The following is a 22855-nucleotide window of genomic DNA, read 5'->3' as shown; positions in this document are numbered from 1 at the left end:
AACCGTGGTAGAACGTGCCCGTAGGAAACAAGGAAAGAGGAATGCTGACAGCGACAGTGAATACAGTTACAAAAGTGTCATTAGTGCCGTGGAACTAAACATGTGCGCCGGCGCAGAAAGAAGGCTGATGGTACTTACAGCGATAGCGAGTCTTACCACAGCGATAAAGACGAAGAGGGTGCTGCGAGAAGAAGACGGCGCCGCAGGGAAAGGAAGCACGGATCTGACAGTGCGCACAGGTAATTAGTTTGAAAAAGTTGTATAATGGACAAAGCCTGATATTTACTCACCAGCCTGCGCATAGAGGAATGAGCAGTGATGTTTACAATTCAAATTTATATGAATGGGAAAGAATTAATATGCCACAAAGGAATATTTTGTTTAGCTGTTTAGTTTCACTTCTGCTCAACAACATTTTTGTTGTCTTTGTTACTGATAAAGATACTCAGTGCATTGTTTGCCATTTTAATGCAAAGAATTTCCCATAATTTTTTTTATTCAGCTATTACAGCATTGTCAGCGCTGGTGGCACCCGCAAGGTGAAACGTCGACGTAAGCGTGCTGACGGCACGTACAGCGACAGTGAGTCCTACCACAGTTCAGACAGCGGATTGGAAGGCGGTGGTCTTCACAAGGGAAAGAAAAAGAAGAAGCGTCGAGAACACGGCAGTGACAGCGAGTACAGCTACTTCAGTGAGGTCAGCGAAGGTGGCACCAAAAGGCCGCCAACGGAAGAAGAGGATTCGCGACGAACATGGCCGCGTGATTGGCCACGGTAAAGCGGAGGCCTATTCTAGCCCAGATGGTAAGAACCGGTCCATTCATATTTGTCATTCCCGAAAAATTGTCATCGAAGGCATAGTATATAGATTCTGCTTACCTGTATTTACCTGTATCAAAAGTAGTGAGAAGTCAATGTAAATACATTAAATACCCATCCATTGCATTGTGTAATTTTATTTTTATTTTTGCTTTCTATTTCTTCCAGATTCGGATTCAGAAAGGTAAATGTTTACTTTATAAATGTATAGCGTATGGTTTTGTAGATTTGTTTGTCTTCAACCTAGTCCTCGTTGTAAGTTAGTTAGTTTCATGTATCATCTCCTGAAGGCTATATATATATATATATATATATATATATATATATATATATATATATATATATATATATATATATATATATATATCTATATATATATATATGAAGCAGATTAAGAGGTAAAGAGAATAGTATGTGCTTGAAAATGATGTTTCGTTCCATTTTAGTTTGTAGATGTGGTGAACATAGTAGCATAATAATCTTTGGCTTGTTTTAGAGCAGATATGTATAGTGTGCCCCATGTAGCTTAGTTGTTAGCCAATCTTTTGTTTGCGCTTGTCCTGATTTTAGCGTGTATACCTTAAAAATCCGACGGAAAAGGAGCAAGATACGGGTTAAAAAGGAGAAACCAACCAAAGGAAAGGGTAAAAAGGGCAAAGGCAAAGGGGGCATTGACGGAGATACCTCTCCGGACATCTTTAGTGACGCTACAACGGATTCAGACGCGGTAGATCTGGAAAACATGACGGAGGAAGAAAGGAGGCGCGCTACCTCAGCGCAAGAGACAAGCGAAGGGCAGAGAGGGAGAAAAAAAGGCGGGAGAAATACGGCGATGCCTACGATGAGATGGTGGCCAAACACGAAAAGTTTGTATAAAGAAAGAATACGTCTTTGTGATTCTCACAGCTGAGTGCCATTACTAATCATACATTGTGTAGTATGATTTATTTTTTTTATTTAATTGATTGGTGTTTTACGTACTCAGGAATATTTCACTTATACGATGGCATATTGGTAAGAGGAAACCATGCAGAGCTCGGGGGTAACCAACGCCCACCCGCAGTTTGCTGCCAGACCTTCCCACGTACGGCCGGAGAGGAAGTTTGAACTCACAGTGACTGCATTAATAGGAGGCTCCTTGGTCACTGCACCGTCCTGGCGTGCTAATCCCCTCAGTCACGGAGGCCCCTAGTATAATATGACATATATTTAACACTAACATATGTGTAGTTGGATACCTACGGTGTTTCTACTGCTATTCATAATAACACGATCAAGAGACATGCCATCAGATCCTTAACAATATCTTCATATACCAAATACAAATATTCATACATATATATACACAAAAGTAATATATGACAACTCGGTTGTGCATATCGTTGTGGGATTGTGTGTTCTTATTTTATGGTGTTTCTGTATGTACCATTGTGTTTTTTTCTGAAGTGTATGTATAACAGCATTGTTTGATCCAGATGTCTTACTGTGCTGTGAGTGTGGCGTGAGTTTTTAATGTTAAAACCTACCGGGAAAAGAATGTAGCAACAGTGTGATAGCACTTACGTCAAAAAAGTTAACAAGTGGTGTTCAAAATTAATCTCAGACAACTGCTAAATTTACAAGAGCAAATGTGTGAAGGCATATGTTAATATGTGAAAAAGGTTAGGGATAAATATGTATTCAAAATCTCAACGAACTGACATACTGACCATTTTCATGACCTTACATATTAAATTGAAAAAGACAAGTAACGTCATATTAGACACCAACTTTGTTTGTAATCCAAAACCTTTAACGTCAAAATTGTATACTCGACGTGATTTGGCAGAAAGAAACAAGAGAAGAAGGAGAAAGCAAAGCGCCTTAAAGAGGAAGAGGAACGAAAGAAGGCTTCCAAATCGATGGTGAACTATGATAAGATGCAGGGCAGAGATAAAGGTCCTGGTGGAAAAACAGATGGACGGGATCTTGGCCCTGGCCACGACGAGTAAGTCAAGCATACACCACGTACATATACCACGCTGATACCTTACAGATAGTGATGAAAAACCTTAACTACATGCCGTGAGCTTAAGTATCTACGTAAATCCATCTAGTTTCGGATATCATTGTCTTTTTAGTAAAATTCCTCAAATACAATTTTTGATTAACTTTGCAGATTTGCGAGTAATTGCATTTGGGTACAAAATGATTACCGACAATGACAAGTGTTGTTCTTATGTTATAACATCATGTTATGCACATTTCATACATTATCATAATATATACATATATACTTTCTCAGGTGGGGCAAAAAGAAGAAGGGAAAAGATGGTCACGAGGCTGACGACGAAAGCGATGAGGGTATATAAGCTTCATTGTATTAACCCACTAGTCCATCTTCATCGTAGAAGAATGATTTAACCTTATAGAAATACGTTTTCTGAAATACTGAATAGATCATAGATGACACGGGAAAAATGAGAAGTAAATGCGTTGTATAACTTGTTGTTAGAGTTTTGTCTCTTTTGTGGAAACATGCTTATTTTTAAAGCTTTGATGCTGTTAGTACTTTTCATGCTTTCTATTATTTACTACTATTATTGCATTTTCATATAATTATTCACTACTCATATATTATATTTTATTTGCACGGATTATGTCGATGGATTATTTATTGCATGTAATCTTTGCCTGCTTAGCATCTGAACTTACCTTGACCGCATGTATATTCTGACTTTCCATTCACACCATATATGAATCTCTTACCGAATGTAAAGACATCCCTTGCTTATTAATCAAATAATTTCTATCCTTAATCAGTATTCTTTAGTAGTTGCGAATTAATGCCGCTTCGCCTAAAAAAGGAAACCTAGAAGAACTTCTCGCGTATTAAGTTCCCGTACTCATTTTGTTCTTTGATTGTCGCTATGGCCTCATCGCAACACCAATATTTAAACGGAAAATTCTCTAAAGAGAAGAATCCATTAGGCGTCTGACGCAGCGAGCTTGTCTATGTAACAATTTAGTGAAATACGACGAAGATGTTTTGAGAAGAAAAAGACACGATATGACTTCATCAATCAAGGTATAATAAATGTGCCTGAGCACGTGTGATTTTAACTCAGTTGAGAAGAGAATTTTTTTTGTGTTTTATACTAACACTCTTTCTTCTCTTATGCTGGCTGTAGAGCACCTCTTTCGTGTTACGTGCTTTCCCTTGTTTCTATCCGTTTCATCCACTTTCACAGATTCCTCAAGCTTGTATTGTAATCCTGGGCACTCTTAAAACAACCTAGTATTCTAGTGGAAAATGGTTATTTACATCTTTATGTGTTCTATTCATCGTTGTGTATTTCACAATTTTTTATTTTTTTGAAGTGTTTGTACTTTTGCATCGAAACGTAGACCTAGGAAGGAAAATTTTCATTTTATTTATTCACCAAAAAATGCTTTTTAACACCAGTTTATACACAACATATGGAGGGGGAAACACTTTGCTATGGTGCATATCGACAAAATAATTAAATGACTATTAGGTATATGTTCATGAAATATTGAATATAGCAACTTGGTGGATATCATAGAAATGTAATTCTTACATGAAAAATAGTTAGCATTTTGTTAGTAAACAAATCCCCCTCCAAAATATGTATATGTATGTATACATAGATAACAATGAAGTTGTTACCATCGTGTAGGTTTGCATCGAAAGCGTATAATCTATGACTAAAAATTGAAAAACTGAAAATGTGAAGCTATATGGAGGAAACTTTTCCAGATGGCGTTCCTGGAAAGAGAAAGAAGAAGAAAGGACGAAAAGGTTCATCAGCTTCCACAGAATATGACATTGTGAGTAGATCCCTCTAAAACGAAGTGTAAATTGGGACGGTTCAAACATGTCTAATATAAAAAAAGCAACAGCATAATTAGAGATTAAATCCAAAGAAGCAACGACAGTGTGATAGCTGGAAAATGATATTACTTAGAATTACTCAAAATTCTGTGTTAATGACGTATTTAATGAACAGCCACACCAGAGCAATGGAAAGAAATCAAGCCTCGAGGATACTTAGTCCACCAGAAGAATATTGGTTTTTATGGAGCATCGACCACAGTGCGATAGCTGGCAAATGATTACACGTTACCGCTGAAATACGGCCTATTGGTAGTTTAACTTTAGACTGTGCATGTAACCAGTTTTCCCATTTCGTCTGATTCTGTGATTTTAATTAATTTTATAAATGTTTTAAGGATTGTTTGGAAATAAGTATGATATCTTAATAAGTATGGAAATAGACGTATCAGCACGAAAAGTGATATTCTATGAGCTCTATATGTCTCAGAAAGTGAAATTTTCACGCCATTTCAGGGCAGATACAATAAATCATTCATACATACATTGGCATGCTCTTATCTATGTACATTCATAGGAATCAAGTATGCCTGGTTTTGCTTATTGGGATTTGATTATTATGGACAATTTTGGAAAAAAATACATTTCCTTATTTTTATAGGAATACGACGACAAAGGCAATATTATCAAGAAAGTCAGACGAAAAAAGGTACCGTATAAATATATACAACATATATAATAACAAGCACTCGATTTAAATCATTTTGTAAGAAATCTCATATACGTTGAGTTTAGCTGGCATACAAAATTAAGGCTGCTAAACCCGGGTTCTCTCGGTACCATTTATAATATCGATTCACCCAATATGGCGATCAGTCCAGTGAGTTAAAGGACAAAACTTTTGTATATAGGATTTGCACCTTTCGACGTTTCGATTTTCTTGAATTCTGAAACTCGGTTGCACCTTGCGAAAGCGGTACAGTGGACATGTGTAACTCGTTAAAAGTAAAACCTATATCTAGACATTTGGAACGGCTTGTCATTAAAGCACCGTACTTGGTTAAGGAACAAAGGTACACATAACTTTAAATATGTTTTACGTTTCTGTCGTCAGTCAGAACAAACTATTCGCGCTGATAAAATGGCTGAGGCACTTTACCACAAGTCTCCAGAGGAGTTTTGGACAGAAGTTAAAATCAACAACTGCAAGCGTACTGCTCTCCCTAATGACACTGATGATGCTGAGAGAGAATCTGACATTGTGAACGTTTGGAAAAATAAATTTCGAACAGTCCTGAACAGGGTTTCATTGCAAAACCACACAAGTAGCGTTCTTAACACGCTTTCTTCTCTTCGAAATGAAAACCGTACTTCTGTTCATGTTTTGTTTCCCCAACAGAGATTTGTAGCATTGTTGGCGGAAAACTTGTAAATCAGCAGGTGTGGATAGTCTGAAGACAGAACACCTACAGCATGCTCCACCCGTTTCTTTTGTACATCTCTCTCCCTGTATAAATGCTATGTTGTTATGTGGTCATGTGCTTGAAGGAATGACCCAGGAATCCCTAACGCCTGTAATTAAGGATAAGTATGGCAACATAAACAGTCCTGACAATTATAGACCTATTGCTGTTGCCACAGTCTTCTCTAAAATCGTTGAAGGTGTTATTTTGAAACAGTGTGAATTGTCGTTATATAGGCCCGATTTACAATTTGGATTTAAAAAGAGACATTCAACAGATCAGTGTATCTATGTTGTAAAGGAAGTAATTAATCTGTACAGAAATGGCGGTAGTCCAGTTTTTGTTTGTTTTATGGATGCCAGCAAGGCATTAGATAGGGTCCGTTTTTGGACTCTACTTAAGAAACTGATTGATACAGGTATCCCTCTATGTATCGTGTACCTGCTGTGTATTTGGTTTCATATTCAGTCCTTTTTGGTCAAATGGGGATCATCTATATCCAGTTCCTTTACTGTTTCTAACGGTGTGCGGCATGGGGGAATTCTATCACCTATATTGTTTTCTGTTTACTTACATGATCTTGATGTATCTCTGAGTTGTGTAATGTAAGGTAGTTTGTCTCTTTATTAACCACCTGCTTTATGCTGATGACTTATGTCTACTGTGTCCATCTGCTAAATCTATTCAACAATTATTTGATATTTGTTCTGATTATTCAATCTCACATGATATAATTATATAACTGTAAGAAAACCGTATATATGGTGGTTATTCCAAAGAGGTACAAACATTTCTTACCGCCATCAGTACAACTCTATGGAACTAAACTATTGCATGTGCAAAAATATGTTTACCTAGGTCATGTAATTAACAGATTTTGTACAGATGTCGATAACATAGAGGAACAGGGGAGAAAACTTTGTGTTCGGGCGAACGTTATTTAGGCACTGTTCAGTTCCTGTAAAAAACATTATTTAAAGCATACTGCTCCAGTATTTATTGCTGCTCATTACGGAGTTCTTTTACTCAGGGGTATATCAACAAAATCAAAGTTACTTACAACAACGCCAACAACAACAGATGGCTATTAAATCTTAAACACAGCTGTAGTGCTAGTGGCATGTTTGTCATTCATGATGTACGTTCCTTTGGACGAGGGATAAGAGGCACTGTATACTCTCTTATGCAAAGTCCAAACAGCAGTTGTAACAGTGTTCTGCAAGTGCTGCGCGTCTCTGATGCAGCTGTTATCTCTGTACTTAATCAACACTGGCAAACCATTTTGAACGTAATGTAATGGAAACTAGCTATGTTGTCACTGCTCTCATTGTTTTGTAACATTATCATGTATATGGACATTCTTTTCTGTCTACAGGCGGGAGATGACGAGTCCGAGTATGAAGATGAATATGGTGAGGAAAAAGTTTAAGCTCAATTATCTCATGCAATTCAATACCAACATTACATTTACAAGTTTATGCATTACAGTGGTACATGCCATTCTCGAGAGGAGTGTAATATGCTCTTTTCTTCAATTCACCACACCAGCCATTGATAAATGAGGCCTTATCTACCTTTATCATTGTAAAGGTAAAGTTCGGTGACTATCACGGAAAACAGTAAATAAAGTAATATTTATATTATGGTGTCTTTCATAAGCGAGTTCAAACTGGAATAGAATTCCCTTTTCGTTGAACGCTGGATAAAACATTTGTCCAAAAAACATATCAAACATGGAAATAAGAAGAAAGAAAAAAAAAAAACAAAAAAACAAAACAAAAACAATAATAAAAACCAACACTGTCCAAAAGCCTAACTTTCACCTTCCTTTCTTCCTTTGTCTGTTACCAGATGCTGAAGGAAACGTCATCGGCAGAAAAAAGAAATCAAAGCGGCGTAAGAACTATTTAAGGCATTTAATGTATAACATTTAATGTTATTTATTTACTTATTTATTTAATTATTTGATTGGTGTTTTACGCCGTACTCAAGAATATTTCACTTATACGACGGCGGCCAGCATTATGGTGGGTGGAAACAGGGCACAGCCCGGGGAAAACCCACGACCATCCGCAGGTTGCTGGAAAAACCTCCCCACCTACGGCCGGAGAGGAAGCCCATTTAATGTATAACATAACATTATAACATGAGCTGTATAACATGCAGCTCATGGTTACCAGACACGGAAACAAATGGTGTTTGAAGTATTACAAGTTCTAATATAAGGAGTTTTGTTAAATGGCTTATTCGGAACATATTTCATATTTTCACCCATCACTTGCATTTTGTCGACAGCTGGATCCGGGGGATCCGATAGTTCAAAGGGCGATTACTTTGAAACAACAGCGGACGGACAGGTCAGACTGAAGCAAGGAAAAAAGAAAATAGACTTGGATAAATTGACATCAGATGACCTGCGAAAGCTTGGAATAGATCCAAACTTGTCAAAGCAACAGATTGCCAGATTATTAAAGGTGAGGGGTCACAGCAAATATTCACTGTAATCCAAAGATTCGGCAATTAAAAAATAACATATTTAATCTGTGCAGTTTTACATTCTGCATGTACGAATATCAGACATTAATTTTTGCAGCCCATATATCATTCAACATATTTTTTTCAAAATGGTAAAAAGAAAGATTTTAACGAATTTAAAAGAATCGACCCGTAAAAGGGATGACAGATATAAACAAATTATGTCTTACAAAAAACTACAGCATGGTGAGTAAAACCAGAGCAGAGACGATAGTCTAATAGTTGGCAAAATCATAAAATGAATAAAATATTCTGAAACCCAATGAAATTTTTGATTTAAGTAAGAAATATAATTTTCTCATGTTTTAGGAAAAGTTCGGAAACGATATCGTCATCACAAAGGGAAAAACAAAAATAGGAACGAAGCGTTTGTCAGAATACGGAAGTGACGTTGACAGTGATGAATTAGCTGAGGATAGCGATTTAGACATTTCCACTTGTAAGTTTCAATCTTTCAGACGAAGTGGACAAGCTCTTCTCCAACGACTATACATCATAAAAGTTCATTTGAAGGTTCAGTTTTAATGCTGAGAATTAAATTTTTCTCGATGTAAGCCGATTCGATACCTCGAATAACAGATCCTAGTACAGATATCGTCCAGTATTGCACACCATACTTATCATGGAGGAGTAAGAATCCGTTCAAGAGTCATCTTGCTTCTTGAGAATTTGATTTGTTTTGATAAAATTTTTGCAAGGCGTAACGTGCAACTGTTTACCCAATTCTTCACCAGTGAAAGGTCAGCGGAGGGTGAAGATAAAGATGAAGCGTGGTGGCCAAGCTTTGCTGGATCACATGAAGAAAATACTAGACCAAAGTAATCTGCATGATGATGATTACGCTAAAGATCTTGACGAAAAAGGTGAGTTTTTACGTAGGACTACGTAAACTACTGTATTAGTTTACTACTTTTATTGTCTTCTTTCTTGGATGATTCACCATGTAAGACTTGTTTACTGAAACACTCTCAAACACACTCTGCGTTATGCTAAAGCAAATAATTTCACCATATGGGTGTTGGAGTATTGAATATAAGGAATACAGAAATTCGTTCTGAAAGTGACACATTTCCAAGTCTTTCTTTAAAGGTTATTTCTTGTGAACCCATTAATTGTTATACTGGAATAGAGTGTTCACTCAACCTATCCCTGAACCCAATTACGTTCTAATAATTCATCTACTTTATTACCTTTGATTCTTTTAAAGGGGACATTGATTTTCTCACCCATTACCGCCTAGTTGATAGCAAGAAGCTTGAAGGATATGCCAGAGCATTTGTTGTAGAAGACGAGGATTTCGACACGGTTATAGATTCTGATGTGAGTCATACTTAACCATCCCTGCTATCTGCAATTTACACGGAAAATTGTTTTCGTTATTCTCTTAAACTTATAACAGTCTAGACAGTCTTTGCAAATTCTTGGAAACGTTCAGAAGTGTGCACATATATTCCTTGTGAGTAAATGTGGACAGAGTGCACAATATCTCTGACTCTCACCTTCATAACTGTATCTAATTCCGCTTAACCCGTGCGTAGGGGTCATATATTCTTTATGTTACATTAAATTACCACCGTCAATAAATGAACAGTTGTAACCATAGCGCAACCAGGATATATATTTTAATTATCGACAGCTTATATACTAGCATGATACACGATTTGAATACTGATATAATATATAAATACGATAAAATATATAATATTTCAATATACAAAAACTGTTGACACCTTCACTTTGCATGATTCCGTCCCAACTTCTTTAGATATGTACTTTATCAGTTCTGTGGTGGTTTGTGTTAACCGTTGTTTTGAAAGTTGGTCGTGCGATTATTTTAGTAATTTTTTTTTCTTAAATTCCAGCCCATATATTATTTACATATATGACAATAATATCCGTCTACAACCTTATTAAGCGAGAATATGCTTGATTGAAATGATACTGTTTTACAGGAGACGAGAATTGCATTAGACGGTGTTCCAAGCATTAATGCAATGACCGAAAAGCAGCTAAACTATGTCCTAAAGGTATGTTCAGTTAATTCCTAATCAGTGCAAACGTGTTAAAGTAAACGACTTTTTTCCTTTTTTTTTGGTTATGTGCAGTTTGTCACAAGAATATTTCACTTAGAAGACGTCGATTACGCTGGTTTATAAGTGAAAGAAACCCGGTGGTGTCATGTATCTGTCAAACTTGCTCATCTCAACTAGTGGCATTTGGATTCAAACTCCTCGTCTCATTAGTTAAGGAGCTGTGTTCTTTCAATAAACCGCAGAAATAAGCTCTGTTAGCGAGGGTGAGTTTGGCGAGGTCCTTTTGCCTATGAAACATCGGTTGTAAGATAGCTGTATATTTTTCTTGTTTTTTTCCAGGTGTTAAAGATAGACCACGCGAGCCAAGTTACGTTCCGAATGTTTGCTGTTATTTCGGCTCTGTGCGAGAGAGTTACTCAAATGGAGTAAGTATTTACGCCAAGATTTAAGCAAAGATGAAGGTTAAGAGAAGAAATATATCTGTAATAGTATGCAGTCTTAAGTGGTTTTGCACTGTGGTTCATAGTAAAAGAGAACGTTAACGTTGCAGAATGATTTTGAAATTTCACCTTCAATCATTCCAGCCCAATAAGTAAACATCTGCTGGAGATTTGCAACTTACTGGACATTGAAAGAAAAATGGACCTGTACCGGCTAATGTTCTACCACAATACGAGCTCAGACAGGGACGGTAACTTTATCACAGCCGAATCTCTCAAAATAGAGCTTATAGCTGGTGGCTTGAATTGGAAACAACAACAGCATGTTATGGATCGTCTTCAACCAAACGTATTTGGCGAGGTAAGAAACTGGAGCTTCTTGATTAGGAGTTTCCTATACTCTAACTACTCAGTCAACGTGGAATTTTCCTATAATTCGCGCAGAATTAAACGATCTTTGTTAATTAGTGTCATTTTAGTCAATATGTCCAAGACAATTGTTTAATTTTCACCTTCAGATTTCGTTTCTGGACTATCTCTGCTACATTCCTTTATTCATGTCCATGCACGACAACATCTGTGTTGACCCGCTGGACATGCGCGATGACAAGTACACGGGTAACTTCAGGAAAACGTCAGGAGCTGCAAGACAAAGAGATATGAACCCGCTAGGTTTCCCACTTAAGAAAGACTCCTCTCACATGCTGAGACAGCAGGCTCAGGATCTCGTGGAGGGACGTATTGACCCCAGCGAGTTGAAAAAGGAAAAACTGGAACTTCTTAACAAATATGCTGCGTAAGTAAAATATACGGCAAAACCTGAATTGTGGCTAACTTTATCCAATATAATTTTTCACTGAAAGTCTTTAACGTGTATTCTAATAAATGACTTTTACATTCTTTTTCAGGCTTCCAAAAATCATAGAAACTGCACCCAAGGTGAAAGTTTCCGACAAACTGGACTGGAGTTAGGCTGTGTTCCCTCCGCCTTTATGATTTAAGTGTGATAACTTTTACTGCTGTGATAACATTATGATGTGTGGTTTTGTAACCATTATCTTAATACACATGGTGCTGTATTATGTATATCTTGTGTTTTTAACATGGAAACGTAGTGACGAGAAGAATCGTTATTGTTAACGGGGAAACGCTCAGTAAAGCTTTCTGAAAAAAAAAATCGACTTCGAAAAATGTGCGGAGATATGAATCTCAACGTAAACAAGGATTTCCTTAATGGGCCAGCACGTGCTGTTGCCAAGGGCTAGACTGTTATTGGGTGAATTCCGCTTACATAACGTCGGCGTCTGAGTCCACACATTTAAAAGGTGGCGTGTAATGAAACAAATATTGAAGGGAAAAGAACAAGTGTTCAACGGTGTTTCTAAAGTGATTTAATCTCAATACGTACAAACCTTTCAATACAAAAATGTATTAGCATAAAAGAACAATTACAGATAAATAAATGATCATCCTGTTATTTCTTGCTGTTTAAAAACAACTGAAGTTTGGTACCATAAAATCTTATATTATTAACATGCCACGGCGTTAGTAAATTACATCAAATCAAAGTCAAATATTTTAGAACTTTTTATTAAAAAACAGAGCAAATTAATGGATAAGTCTACAGAACTAACTATCCATGTTTTTTGCAGAATTTTCTGCCACCGAAAAAAATCTGTTTAAATATTGTGGTATGATGCACTATTGAGGTAAGTTTTTATCAGATGTATGCTCAACATGGTGAGTTATTGCCTGCTTCGCATTCGCTCCACATCCTATCGTAACTTAAATTGTATTGATACATATACTGATAGTGATCCAGGACGAAGGAATAAAATGTATTGACGTTTAGTGAGTAGTGCTTTTAACTGAATGATTTAAAATTAAAGTCACAGGCCTATATCTTAGAGTGAGTGAGTGCTTGGGGTTTAACGTCGTACTTAACAATTTGTCAGTCATATGACGACGACCTATATTTTAGGTTACATTCTTAAGGGTAAATCTAAGCATCTGTTTTCGATTTTGTTTTCAACAGGTAGTTCTTGTACGTGCAATGTTTTGCACAGTGAGCCAATGATGTGCCAATTTACAGAGACGGTATTTATATTTCACTGATGTATATATTTGCATATCAGTGTAGCATTTGATGTATTTAGTTAATAAAATACATTATCTACGTACATATTGCATATTGTTTTCTTTGTTTGAGCCTACTTTTCTTTTTCACACCTTCACTCGCGTGTTCCATTACAATGCTTTATTCACTTTTTCGTTTCTGGAAATGACGTGTCAGTCATTCGCATTTCCACATGAATACACTAGACAGGTCTTCGTTCTTGGTGAGACACGCTTGCATTGCGTATTGACAGGGTGAGTTCTTTTTTTTATTATTTTGCCCTTGACCTAAAAATGGCGTTGACCCTTCGATCCTTAAATGGTTTCGGTTCGCGTGACATTCATTGGCCACTGGTATCATCCTTGCTGATGTCACGACGTGTATCAAACAACATTATTAGTATATAATTAACATGATTCCGTATTAAATTCGATTTCTGTGAACAATGCCAGATTTTTGTTTCCAAACGTCGGGGAAAATGTACAGAATAGTTCATTCGGTTTTAGTACAACGCTAAATCGCGGAGCTGCTTCTGTTTTCTCGCGCTAATAATAAAATGAAGATCAGAAAATTAAGCTGTTTTTACATTCGGTCAGGGTTATCATTCAAAGGTGTTGAGCAATGAATTAAATTTGATTTGAAGAAGTTTTATTTTAGCAGAAGAAGGGGACCGCTTTGAAAAAGATGGTGTCGTGTATGAATACAAGAAGGACCCGGTTACTGGTAAACTCATTAAAAAGTACGTCGAAGGAGAGACATGGGCGCATGAACAGTCGTGTATAGCATAAGCAGCCGTATAAGATAGTATGAATTATTCAACTTTTGTGTGATTTCATTTGAATGTATGATAATATATGGCTATTTGTATTACCACTATCTATTTTCATATCAGTTGATTTTGAATATGAAGCAAATGTGTTGAAATTTTTGTTTTTTTTTGTTAATTTTCATCCTGAACATTAACTGTTGCCAAAAAAGCCTCTCGTGCCCTTTAATATATCCGTAAAATTAAGTTATGTTTTTGTATTAATGTACTGGGCCCAGTTTCACAAAGCGGCGTGCGATATTTTTTAGCGTAGATTTGTCGTACGATGTATTTTACGTCAGTGTTGCCGTACCACTGTCATATATGTGCGCTTATCGTACAACATCTTTGTGATCTGAATTCGACAGGGTGGTTGGAGCCAAAAAAGCTGTCAAGAAAGGCGGAAGGGGCACACCTGAAGGGCTTACTGAGAAGGAACTTAAGGATTACAAGAAAGGCAAAAGAAATAATGACAGCGACAGTGAGTACAGCTACACCAGTCACGTCAGCGCCGGAGGTACTCGCCATGTCCAGCGCAGACGTAAACGCGAAGACGGAACGTACAGCGCTGCACAGTCCTATCACAGCAGTCAAGACGAGGAAGGGGAAGCACGACGCAGGCAACGACGTCGTGATCGACGCCACGCGAACAGTGCTCACAGCTATTATAGCGTCGTCAGTGAAGGCGGTACGCGTCACACCAAGCGTCGACGACGTCGCGATGATGGCACGTACAGTGCTAGTGAAATATATGAAAGTCCTGATGAAAACGATGTTGGCAATTCCAGAATGAATTTTCTGGCCACAGATAAGGAATTTAATTTCGGACCAAACACCAAAAAGAATGTGGCATCTGGTGACGAGGACAGTGAGTACAGTTACTACAGTGAAAGAAGTGAGGGTGGAACAAGATACGAGTTCAAAAGGAAAGTTTTAAGGGACATTCGAGGTAACAAAGTAGGCTATGGGACAGCCTTACCGCACAATGATGCTGATACAGACGGTGCTTCACTAAGACCTAGAATTGGTAAGTAGAACCGTAATCTATAAGGGAATATCAGTAAAATGCATCTAAAAATAAAGCGAGTAGAAAGAAAGGTGTCTTTACCAGATACTTTAAAATCACCGTCCACTTAAGTCAAAGAAATTTAGATGACCTTTAGCTGTTTTGTGTGAATCTTACCTATATTGTAATATTATTTTCAGGGTCTTTTACCGGTGAAACGTAAGTATCTTTTCAAATATAAAATAGCTGTATTTACTACAGTCGCTAACGTTAAATGCTGTGGATAAATCTTAAAATGATTTTTCAAATGCCCTTAAAATGTACATTTTGGCTGAATTCCTACGTTTTTGCCTGTTGAATTCTAATCATATACGCACACAACAATCTCAATAGAACTAAAGAGCTAATGTCATAATTCATCTGTACCAGAACGATATTGGATTCTGGGGCGATGAGAGCAAGAGGCTTAGAGGTGATATTATAGAGATACTGCAACATAGCCTGCATTACACTCGTTTCCACATCTGTACCAGAACGATATTGGATTCTGGGGCGCTGAGAGCAAGAGGCTCAGAGGTGATATTATAGAAATATTGCAACATAGCCTGCTTTACACTCGTTTCCACATCTGTACCAGAACGATATTGGATTCTGGGGCGATGAGAGCAAGAGGCTTAGAGGTGATATTATAGAGATACTGCAACATAGCCTGCATTACACTCGTTTCTACTTTCGCGTAAAAGGGAACAATAATAGGGGGATCTAACTGTTGGGAGGGAGGAGATAGGGCCATCTTGTGGTGTTATATCCAACTTACTGCAAGCTAAAACCGAATGTGAAATACTACTTTTACCTCGTAAAGTCTATACATAACAAAAAAAACATGATCATTGTACATTTTACCTGAACCTTTAAAATTAAGATTGGACGCAGAGGAGTATGCGAATAGACGACTGAAGCCGATCGCCCGTGCCGATTCGATGGTGAAGCAGTTCTTGACAGACGTAAACACTTTACCTCAAGAAGAGCCAGAAGATGGCCTGTGGCCTGGTGCCTCCGAACCCGGTGATCACACAGAGGGCGCTAAAACAGCAGACGACCGGTCTGATTTGTCCACTAAGACAGATGAAGAGTTACAACGAGAACGTGAGAGACAGGAAAAACGGAAGCAAATGCAGAAGAACATCGACCTCGCCAACGAAAGAAGGAGAAAGCGAGAACAGTACGTATATGATCTTTTGACTTAAATTGTGTTATCCCTTGTTCTTAGTAAGGTGAAAGGTAAAGAAATGTTGGAGATAAGCGAAACTGAAAGCAAAGCCTGGCTTTATCGTGTTGGCTTTGTTACTATATACCATTATTTATTTAGGCCTATAGTGAAAGAAAATGCAATTTAGGTTGACCAAAGGTAACACGTGGTAACAATAATTATATGAAACAGTGTACCATGTATTATTGTATAAAACAAGATGTTTTGGTTTGCAAAATGTCACTGCTCTGACACTTGGTTTAAACTGCGTTGTCGCCTCTGAAAGTGAGTAAAAATGATGACAATGATGACAAAATAAAATTATTTTTTAACCAGGGAGAAACTAGAGAGACTCGAACGACAAAGGCAGAAGGAGGAAGAGGAAGCAGCGAGGCGAAGGGAAATGGAGCTCTCCGAGAGACGAAAGTCTGTTATTAGCGAGCGGTCTGGTAGGGCAGGTACACCAAGGGAAAAACCCAAGAGCATGGTGACTTACGAGAGAGGTCCTGGGCGGGAGGCTACAAACCCCTCCATGAAAACAGATAACAGGGACATTGGCCTCAGCCATGATAAGTATGTCTACTTCATGACATAAACTGACATGTAACGTGTATTGCCTTTGACGTAGGTCTAAATCAAATTTAACAAATACATAGCTAGGGTGTTTACCATGTAAGTTCCAGGGTTTAAATACCTTTTTGATCAGTGCATGTATACACTGTAGGACTGTAAAACAGGTTGTCAAGCAACACATACAAATTTACAAATTTCGCTTATCAATACCATGTTACAAATTGTTACAAATTGAACGTTTCAGCTGGGGGGCAAATGGACGCCGAAAGTCTTACGTAGGAAAACAGCATGGCGAGAAACAAGGTAAAACCAGAAAATTGAGCGTTGTCCAGTATGGGATCCTATTTAATCTGTTTTAATAGTAGATGATTTTTGTCAATATTACATATTAGTTCATTTTATTTTTACAAAGTTATGCTCTATGATATACGCCTTAAACATTATATTTTCAGATGATCCGAGTCGCGTTAAATCTCGCAGAGAAATTCGAGATTTACCAACATTCAATAAACTGCCTTCAATCAATCCCTTAAAGGGCATCTCGAAAGGCAAGTGTTGCTACGTCGGTGTTTAACCACTTCTCTTTGCCAACGTATGCGATAATTCTATTCACGCAAGTAATTTCCATGTAACACAAACAGTTACCATAATTACATAATCCCAACTTTTATTTCTCGTAGAAAATTTTATGACAAATGTGGAATTTGCTTATTTGCCGTGAAAGGGCTCTACTGGGACCACTGTATGAACAAAGTCATAATTGTTTCGAGCTATGATCATTTTCTTATCAACTTCGGACGTTGCGTATGTTTGAAAGGCTGTAAATAATTCCTCTTTGTTATTTCAGATCGAAGAGGGTCCAATATATCAAACATTGGCGGAAAGGTGAGTATATTCAAATGAATCCTGCATACTCACGATTTATAGTACTTGCCTGCATTATAAGTGACGATGACGGATTGACTTTGACTCAAGAATTTTTCATTTATAAAATGGAGGTCAGTTTTAAGGGTGAAGGAAACCGGTGTCCTTAAGGTAAGCCCCTGGACTTTGACAAGTCACGTGTGACAGCCACATATACACATGACAAGTGGTTTGCAACGAACATTGTACTGTGCAAACGGCCACTCGAGCGCCGCCGAGTGTCACCAATAAGCTTTGCAAAATGGGGAATCTTTCAAGACTGGTTTTGAACCCGCACCTTGTGTATGCTAGCGATTGAAGAGTAATGATGATGTGAATTAGATACTCTACGGATGACATTTGACATACACATGCGTCTGTTGCTGATTTTACCTAAAATTTTCTGTTACAGGTGAAGACTAAGGAATCAGATGAAGAAGGTGAGAAATTCGAAAAACATTAATGATTCATTAAGTAAGACAGCTATGAATACAGGACCATGAAGACGAACATATCCAAACGTAAAGCACGTTTCTGTTTAATACATCATCGATATGTTGCTCAACTCGAATCTTTTCTCTGCACCTCATACCCAATATATAACAATATATGTGACCTATTTTTGAAATATTTCAGATAAGTCGAAAGAGCAAGAGAAACAGGATGAAAACCAACGTAAGTGTGGATGCATGTATTGTTTTTATTTTAATTGGAGTACACTGTTTTACAACCGAAAAACCAGCTTTCCTTCAGTAAATTCTCTTATTTTCAAAGGACTTTCACATTCCGAAATATGCCATTCTTCTTAAGAAGATTTCTGTTGTTTCTGACAACCATTGTATAAAAATCATTTCCCAGAAAAGAAAAAGGCCGAAGACATGTTTGAATATGACAAAGATGGGAACATTCGCCTCAAAGGTGGAGTCAAGGCAATTGATCTGGATAATCTAACAGATGATGATTTACGCAGAATGGGAATAGACCCGCGTCTTTCAAAGGCAGAAATAGCTAGGAAACTCAAGGTATGTCAAATCATCTTGATGGGTTATCGTGTTTGAGATTAACACATTGTACTTACAAATGTACCGTTATACATTATACAGATATGTACCAGCAACCCTGAAAGAATAACCATCAAACACATCAAAAAGGACCAATAAAAGCAGGCTGGTGTCATTATATATAAATATATATATTTTAGGAAAAATTCGGGAAGGATTTGATGATACAGGACGGAGGGAAAGCAGTCGGAACCAGGAGGCTTGAGGACTACGACAAATACCAGTCTATTATGGAACTGGCAAATGATCCCAACTTTGACGTCAGCTCAGGTGGAAACCACTGTATTACGGTTCCTTGTGATATATAATTTGATAAAGCGACAGTTCATGTCTTTGAAGTATTTCAAATGACGTGTGGGATTTAGGGTTTAAATTTGGTCATAGGAAATAAGACATTTTGCTCAACTGTTGATAGTGGAGTGTACATACAGCTCTGTGTTTGTTATCTATGCTATACCTTTAGCAGAGCGATAATGTCCTTATATCTTGTCACAGCCATGATGACTTCGGCCAGCCCAGTGATTGCTTGGTTTGGTTCGTAAAAATTAAACGACACTGCATTTTCTTTCTTACGATCATTTCTTTATTTATTGAGGAGCTCGTTGGAAAATGGCTTGAATAAGGCTAAATATTTTTAATTGTGGAGAGGATTCTCTGTAAATTCCATTACTGCTTTCAGTTCGAGGTCCAAAACGTATGAACATTCTCTTCACTCGCGGTGGACAGATCCTCGTCGAACACATGAAGCGGGTACTTGTGGAATCGACCCTACGCAGACAAGACTATGCGCATGATCTGGACGAAAGGGGTAAAGATAATATACCAGTGCTTGCTTTCTAGATTTATGACATCCAAAATGTCTTACTGTGGTAAACTCTTTCGTTTCATTACCCTATAGTTGTGACACGTTGTGCGTTTGACATAGGTTTCGTGGGTGTCGCGACACTTTTTTGTTTTGCAGATTCCTCCATAGATTTCCTGAACCATTACCGCTTGGTTGATCCTGGCAAACTAGAAGGATACGCCAAGGCCTTTGTCGTGGAGGACGGAAATCTGGACACGGTCATCAACTATACTGTAAGTGCCAGCCAAAGAAGTATATGATTAATAAGTAGTATTTATTTATTTATTGATTTGATTTGTTATACACTGCTTTAGACTCATAGTCGTGCGTGGGTACAGTGATAGTAATGGAGAAGTCGTGGTATCACCACCGTAACGTAAATCTACCGTTTAATTTATATGAAATAAACTGGTTTTTCAAACAACCGACAAGAGAGTCGAAAGAGTTTGAAATCTTTTACATATATGTGCTGATACCTTAACTTCATTATTAATTTTTATTGATTTGTTTAAAACCATACTTAAGAATATTTCACTTATATGTGGGCGGCCAGTTTTATAGTTGGACAAAACCGGGTTGCTAGAAGTTTTCCATCATAAATGTAAAACCAAACAAAATCGATGAGTATAGACATAATTGTTTTAACAAGGAAAGAGGATTTACACAGAGCTACGTAATTCGAACTAAAGGCGTTTTATTCGATGTATTTCTTCCCTATTTCTTAAAACAATAAAAAAGATCATTAATTTTAGAAACTATTATCTGTTTTTATCATCATCATTATTTCTACTTGCCGACAGGAACTCCGGGTGGCACTTGAGGGCATTGTCAGCATTGAAGAAATGACAAAGAAGCAAATGGATTATGTTCTAAAGGTATGGTGTTATTTGTAACATTGCGCGTGTTACGATTTCTAAAAAGAATACATTCTGTTAATACATATTACTAATAACATTTATAATTTTCATCGACTTTCATGAGATACCGGTCATATATGTCATAGACGTTTTACATCCATGTGTATTCAGGTTTTGCACAGTTGGATTGATTGTGTGTAATTGCTCTGGTTGCAATTCGTACCTTTTGTATCTACAGGTATTGCATATCGATGACAGCACTCAACTGACTTTCCGGATGTTTGCAGTAATCACTGCATTATGCGAGAGGGTAACTATGATGGAGTAAGTGTCTTTTCCCACTGTGTTTTAAACCTAAACCAATTTGCCACTAGTAAAAGTGTGACTGTGAGTCATCTTATTTGTAGTTTTGTGTTACATGGTTGTGTGTTCATAAGTGCCATCCATTGTACATATTCACGATGTCCACCAGCATGTGCCTTTGTGGCATGTCACAGAGACTTACAGATAACCACAAGCCAAAGCAAAAAGGACTTGCTCTTAAATAAATGTTGGGCATTGTGCGTTGATTAATTGGGTTTGATATTTGTTTGCCGTGTGCCCTTGTGCTAATGTCGATCGGGTTTTTTGTTGCTCTTCAGTCCTGTTGCAAGACACCTTCTGGACATCTGCAATCTGCAGATATAGAGCGGAAGTTGGATCTGTACAACGCTATGTTTTACATAATGTCCAATCGGATCGTGACCCAAATCATATCACCTCGGAATCGCTCAAGATCGAACTCATGGCCGGCGGATTGAACTGGGGTCAACAGCAGTTCATCATGAAACAGATGGAACCAAACTCATGGGGAGAGGTAAAAACACCCCACCCTCGTTTCACTTCAAAAAAGTTTGTTATGCAACTTTCTCATGGTTCGCGTTTTCTCTAACCCAGTGACATACCTCTTCATGACATTACTGAAAAAGAGGACACGTTCCTTTTTACATCTTACGAGTACGTTTTATAGTATCTTTTCTTTGATTATGGATTATTGATAACGGTGCGCGCTATTAACTGCCTTGCCGTTATCGATCTGAACTGTTTCAATTCCGGAAACGAGAGGCTTGTGAATATCAGATCTGGCGCTCACATATATTAATGTCTGATGCGAAGTGAGTTTCAGTTTTACCACTTCCATATTTCTATGTAGTTGGTTGCACAAAGCATATGACTCCGCAAATAATATAAATAATATCTGCAAACAGAAAGTGTGTATCTTCTTACGGTAATACAATAAACACTCGTACTTAACCTCACAGTATAGTATGAGAGATAAAATCCATGATTTTGTTTGAAACATACACTCTATGGTTTTATCTCATTGTTTTCACAGATATCATTCTTGGACTACATTTGCTACATACCGTTGTTTATGTCCATGCACGACAATATATGTGACAATCCACTGGACATGTCTGACCGGAAGTACACGATGCCACCGCGCAAGCGCCCTCCTTCGACTCAAAGAGACATGAATCCACTCGGCAGCCGTCTAAGTAAAAATTCTACGTATCTACTGCGGAAGCAAGCATTGATTTGATGGCAGGAAAGCTCGACACGAGTGGGTTGCAAGCTGAGAAGATAGAACTGCTGAACAGATACGCTGCGTAAGTACAGGGCGTATGTCAAATCTCTTGTGGGACCAAGAGCAAGGGGATAGTCTGGTCAACTTATTTATATAATGACAACAGATATGAACATTCATTTGCAAAAATGTAATATCGTTCATCTGTAATGTTCTGATTTCACAAGCAGTCTTTATTTTTTTTCTTTTTATTTGCATTTTGTTTGTTTTAACTCCTTTCATGGAGCAAATTAGCACCTTAAATTCCATTCCACATGGTATTCATTTACGTTCGGCTGAGTTATTTCGATGGACAGACATGACTCTATGTCTTCATTTGATTGTAGGCGCTGTCCTGTTGTCATGCCCTACTCTCGACAGTCTACCAACGCCAGCGACCATTTTGACCAGCACTCTGATCTCATTTTCTGATCTCGAAGTCGTTACATGGGATGAGGAAAACCTTGCCATGGCCAAGAAGATTGTTGTCGCTGTTGGTTCTCTTAATCGGGACACTTATGTGGTCGTATAAATGATGGTGACCAAAGGAAGAATTTTCTGAGGGAAAACACAAGATGGATTGGGTCGGCTTTGATCTGTTTCGAATCAGTGCGAAGGATTGCTTTTGAGTGAAATACGCACCAATGCTTACGCGCATGGTACCTATCTTGGACCAAAACATCTACTTTCGATATTGCCATATAACCTC

At 37.7% G+C, this 22855-nt stretch overlaps 1 protein-coding gene across 1 annotated transcript in view; it reads left to right on the top strand.

The window, feature by feature from the left end:
- The window catches only part of LOC135470914 (uncharacterized), a 22967-nt gene extending 389 nt beyond the window's left edge, over positions 1 to 22578 (top strand). The window contains 43 exon segments of the mRNA XM_064749963.1: positions 12 to 86; positions 89 to 239; positions 503 to 722; positions 724 to 805; positions 989 to 1004; positions 1391 to 1583; positions 1586 to 1686; positions 2649 to 2807; positions 3105 to 3163; positions 4581 to 4651; positions 5317 to 5364; positions 7494 to 7530; positions 7970 to 8014; positions 8414 to 8592; positions 8963 to 9092; positions 9388 to 9516; positions 9861 to 9973; positions 10606 to 10680; positions 11026 to 11111; positions 11271 to 11487; positions 11645 to 11922; positions 13886 to 13981; positions 14407 to 15074; positions 15254 to 15272; positions 15976 to 16275; positions 16639 to 16875; positions 17120 to 17178; positions 17328 to 17423; positions 17723 to 17760; positions 18191 to 18218; positions 18415 to 18453; positions 18637 to 18800; positions 18980 to 19109; positions 19519 to 19647; positions 19801 to 19916; positions 20484 to 20558; positions 20779 to 20864; positions 21182 to 21216; positions 21219 to 21257; positions 21260 to 21396; positions 21916 to 22111; positions 22114 to 22189; positions 22494 to 22578. Of these exon segments, the coding sequence (XP_064606033.1) occupies positions 12 to 86; positions 89 to 239; positions 503 to 722; positions 724 to 805; positions 989 to 1004; positions 1391 to 1583; positions 1586 to 1686; positions 2649 to 2807; positions 3105 to 3163; positions 4581 to 4651; positions 5317 to 5364; positions 7494 to 7530; positions 7970 to 8014; positions 8414 to 8592; positions 8963 to 9092; positions 9388 to 9516; positions 9861 to 9973; positions 10606 to 10680; positions 11026 to 11111; positions 11271 to 11487; positions 11645 to 11922; positions 13886 to 13981; positions 14407 to 15074; positions 15254 to 15272; positions 15976 to 16275; positions 16639 to 16875; positions 17120 to 17178; positions 17328 to 17423; positions 17723 to 17760; positions 18191 to 18218; positions 18415 to 18453; positions 18637 to 18800; positions 18980 to 19109; positions 19519 to 19647; positions 19801 to 19916; positions 20484 to 20558; positions 20779 to 20864; positions 21182 to 21216; positions 21219 to 21257; positions 21260 to 21396; positions 21916 to 22111; positions 22114 to 22189; positions 22494 to 22578 (5312 nt within the window).
- Positions 22579 to 22855: the final 277 nt, after the last annotated feature.

This window comes from Liolophura sinensis, chromosome 7, assembly GCF_032854445.1.
Source record: "Liolophura sinensis isolate JHLJ2023 chromosome 7, CUHK_Ljap_v2, whole genome shotgun sequence".
Lineage (NCBI taxonomy): Eukaryota > Metazoa > Mollusca > Polyplacophora > Chitonida > Chitonidae > Liolophura > Liolophura sinensis.
The sequence above is the reverse complement of the archived record's forward strand: the minus strand, read 5'-3'. Positions and strand labels throughout refer to the sequence as shown.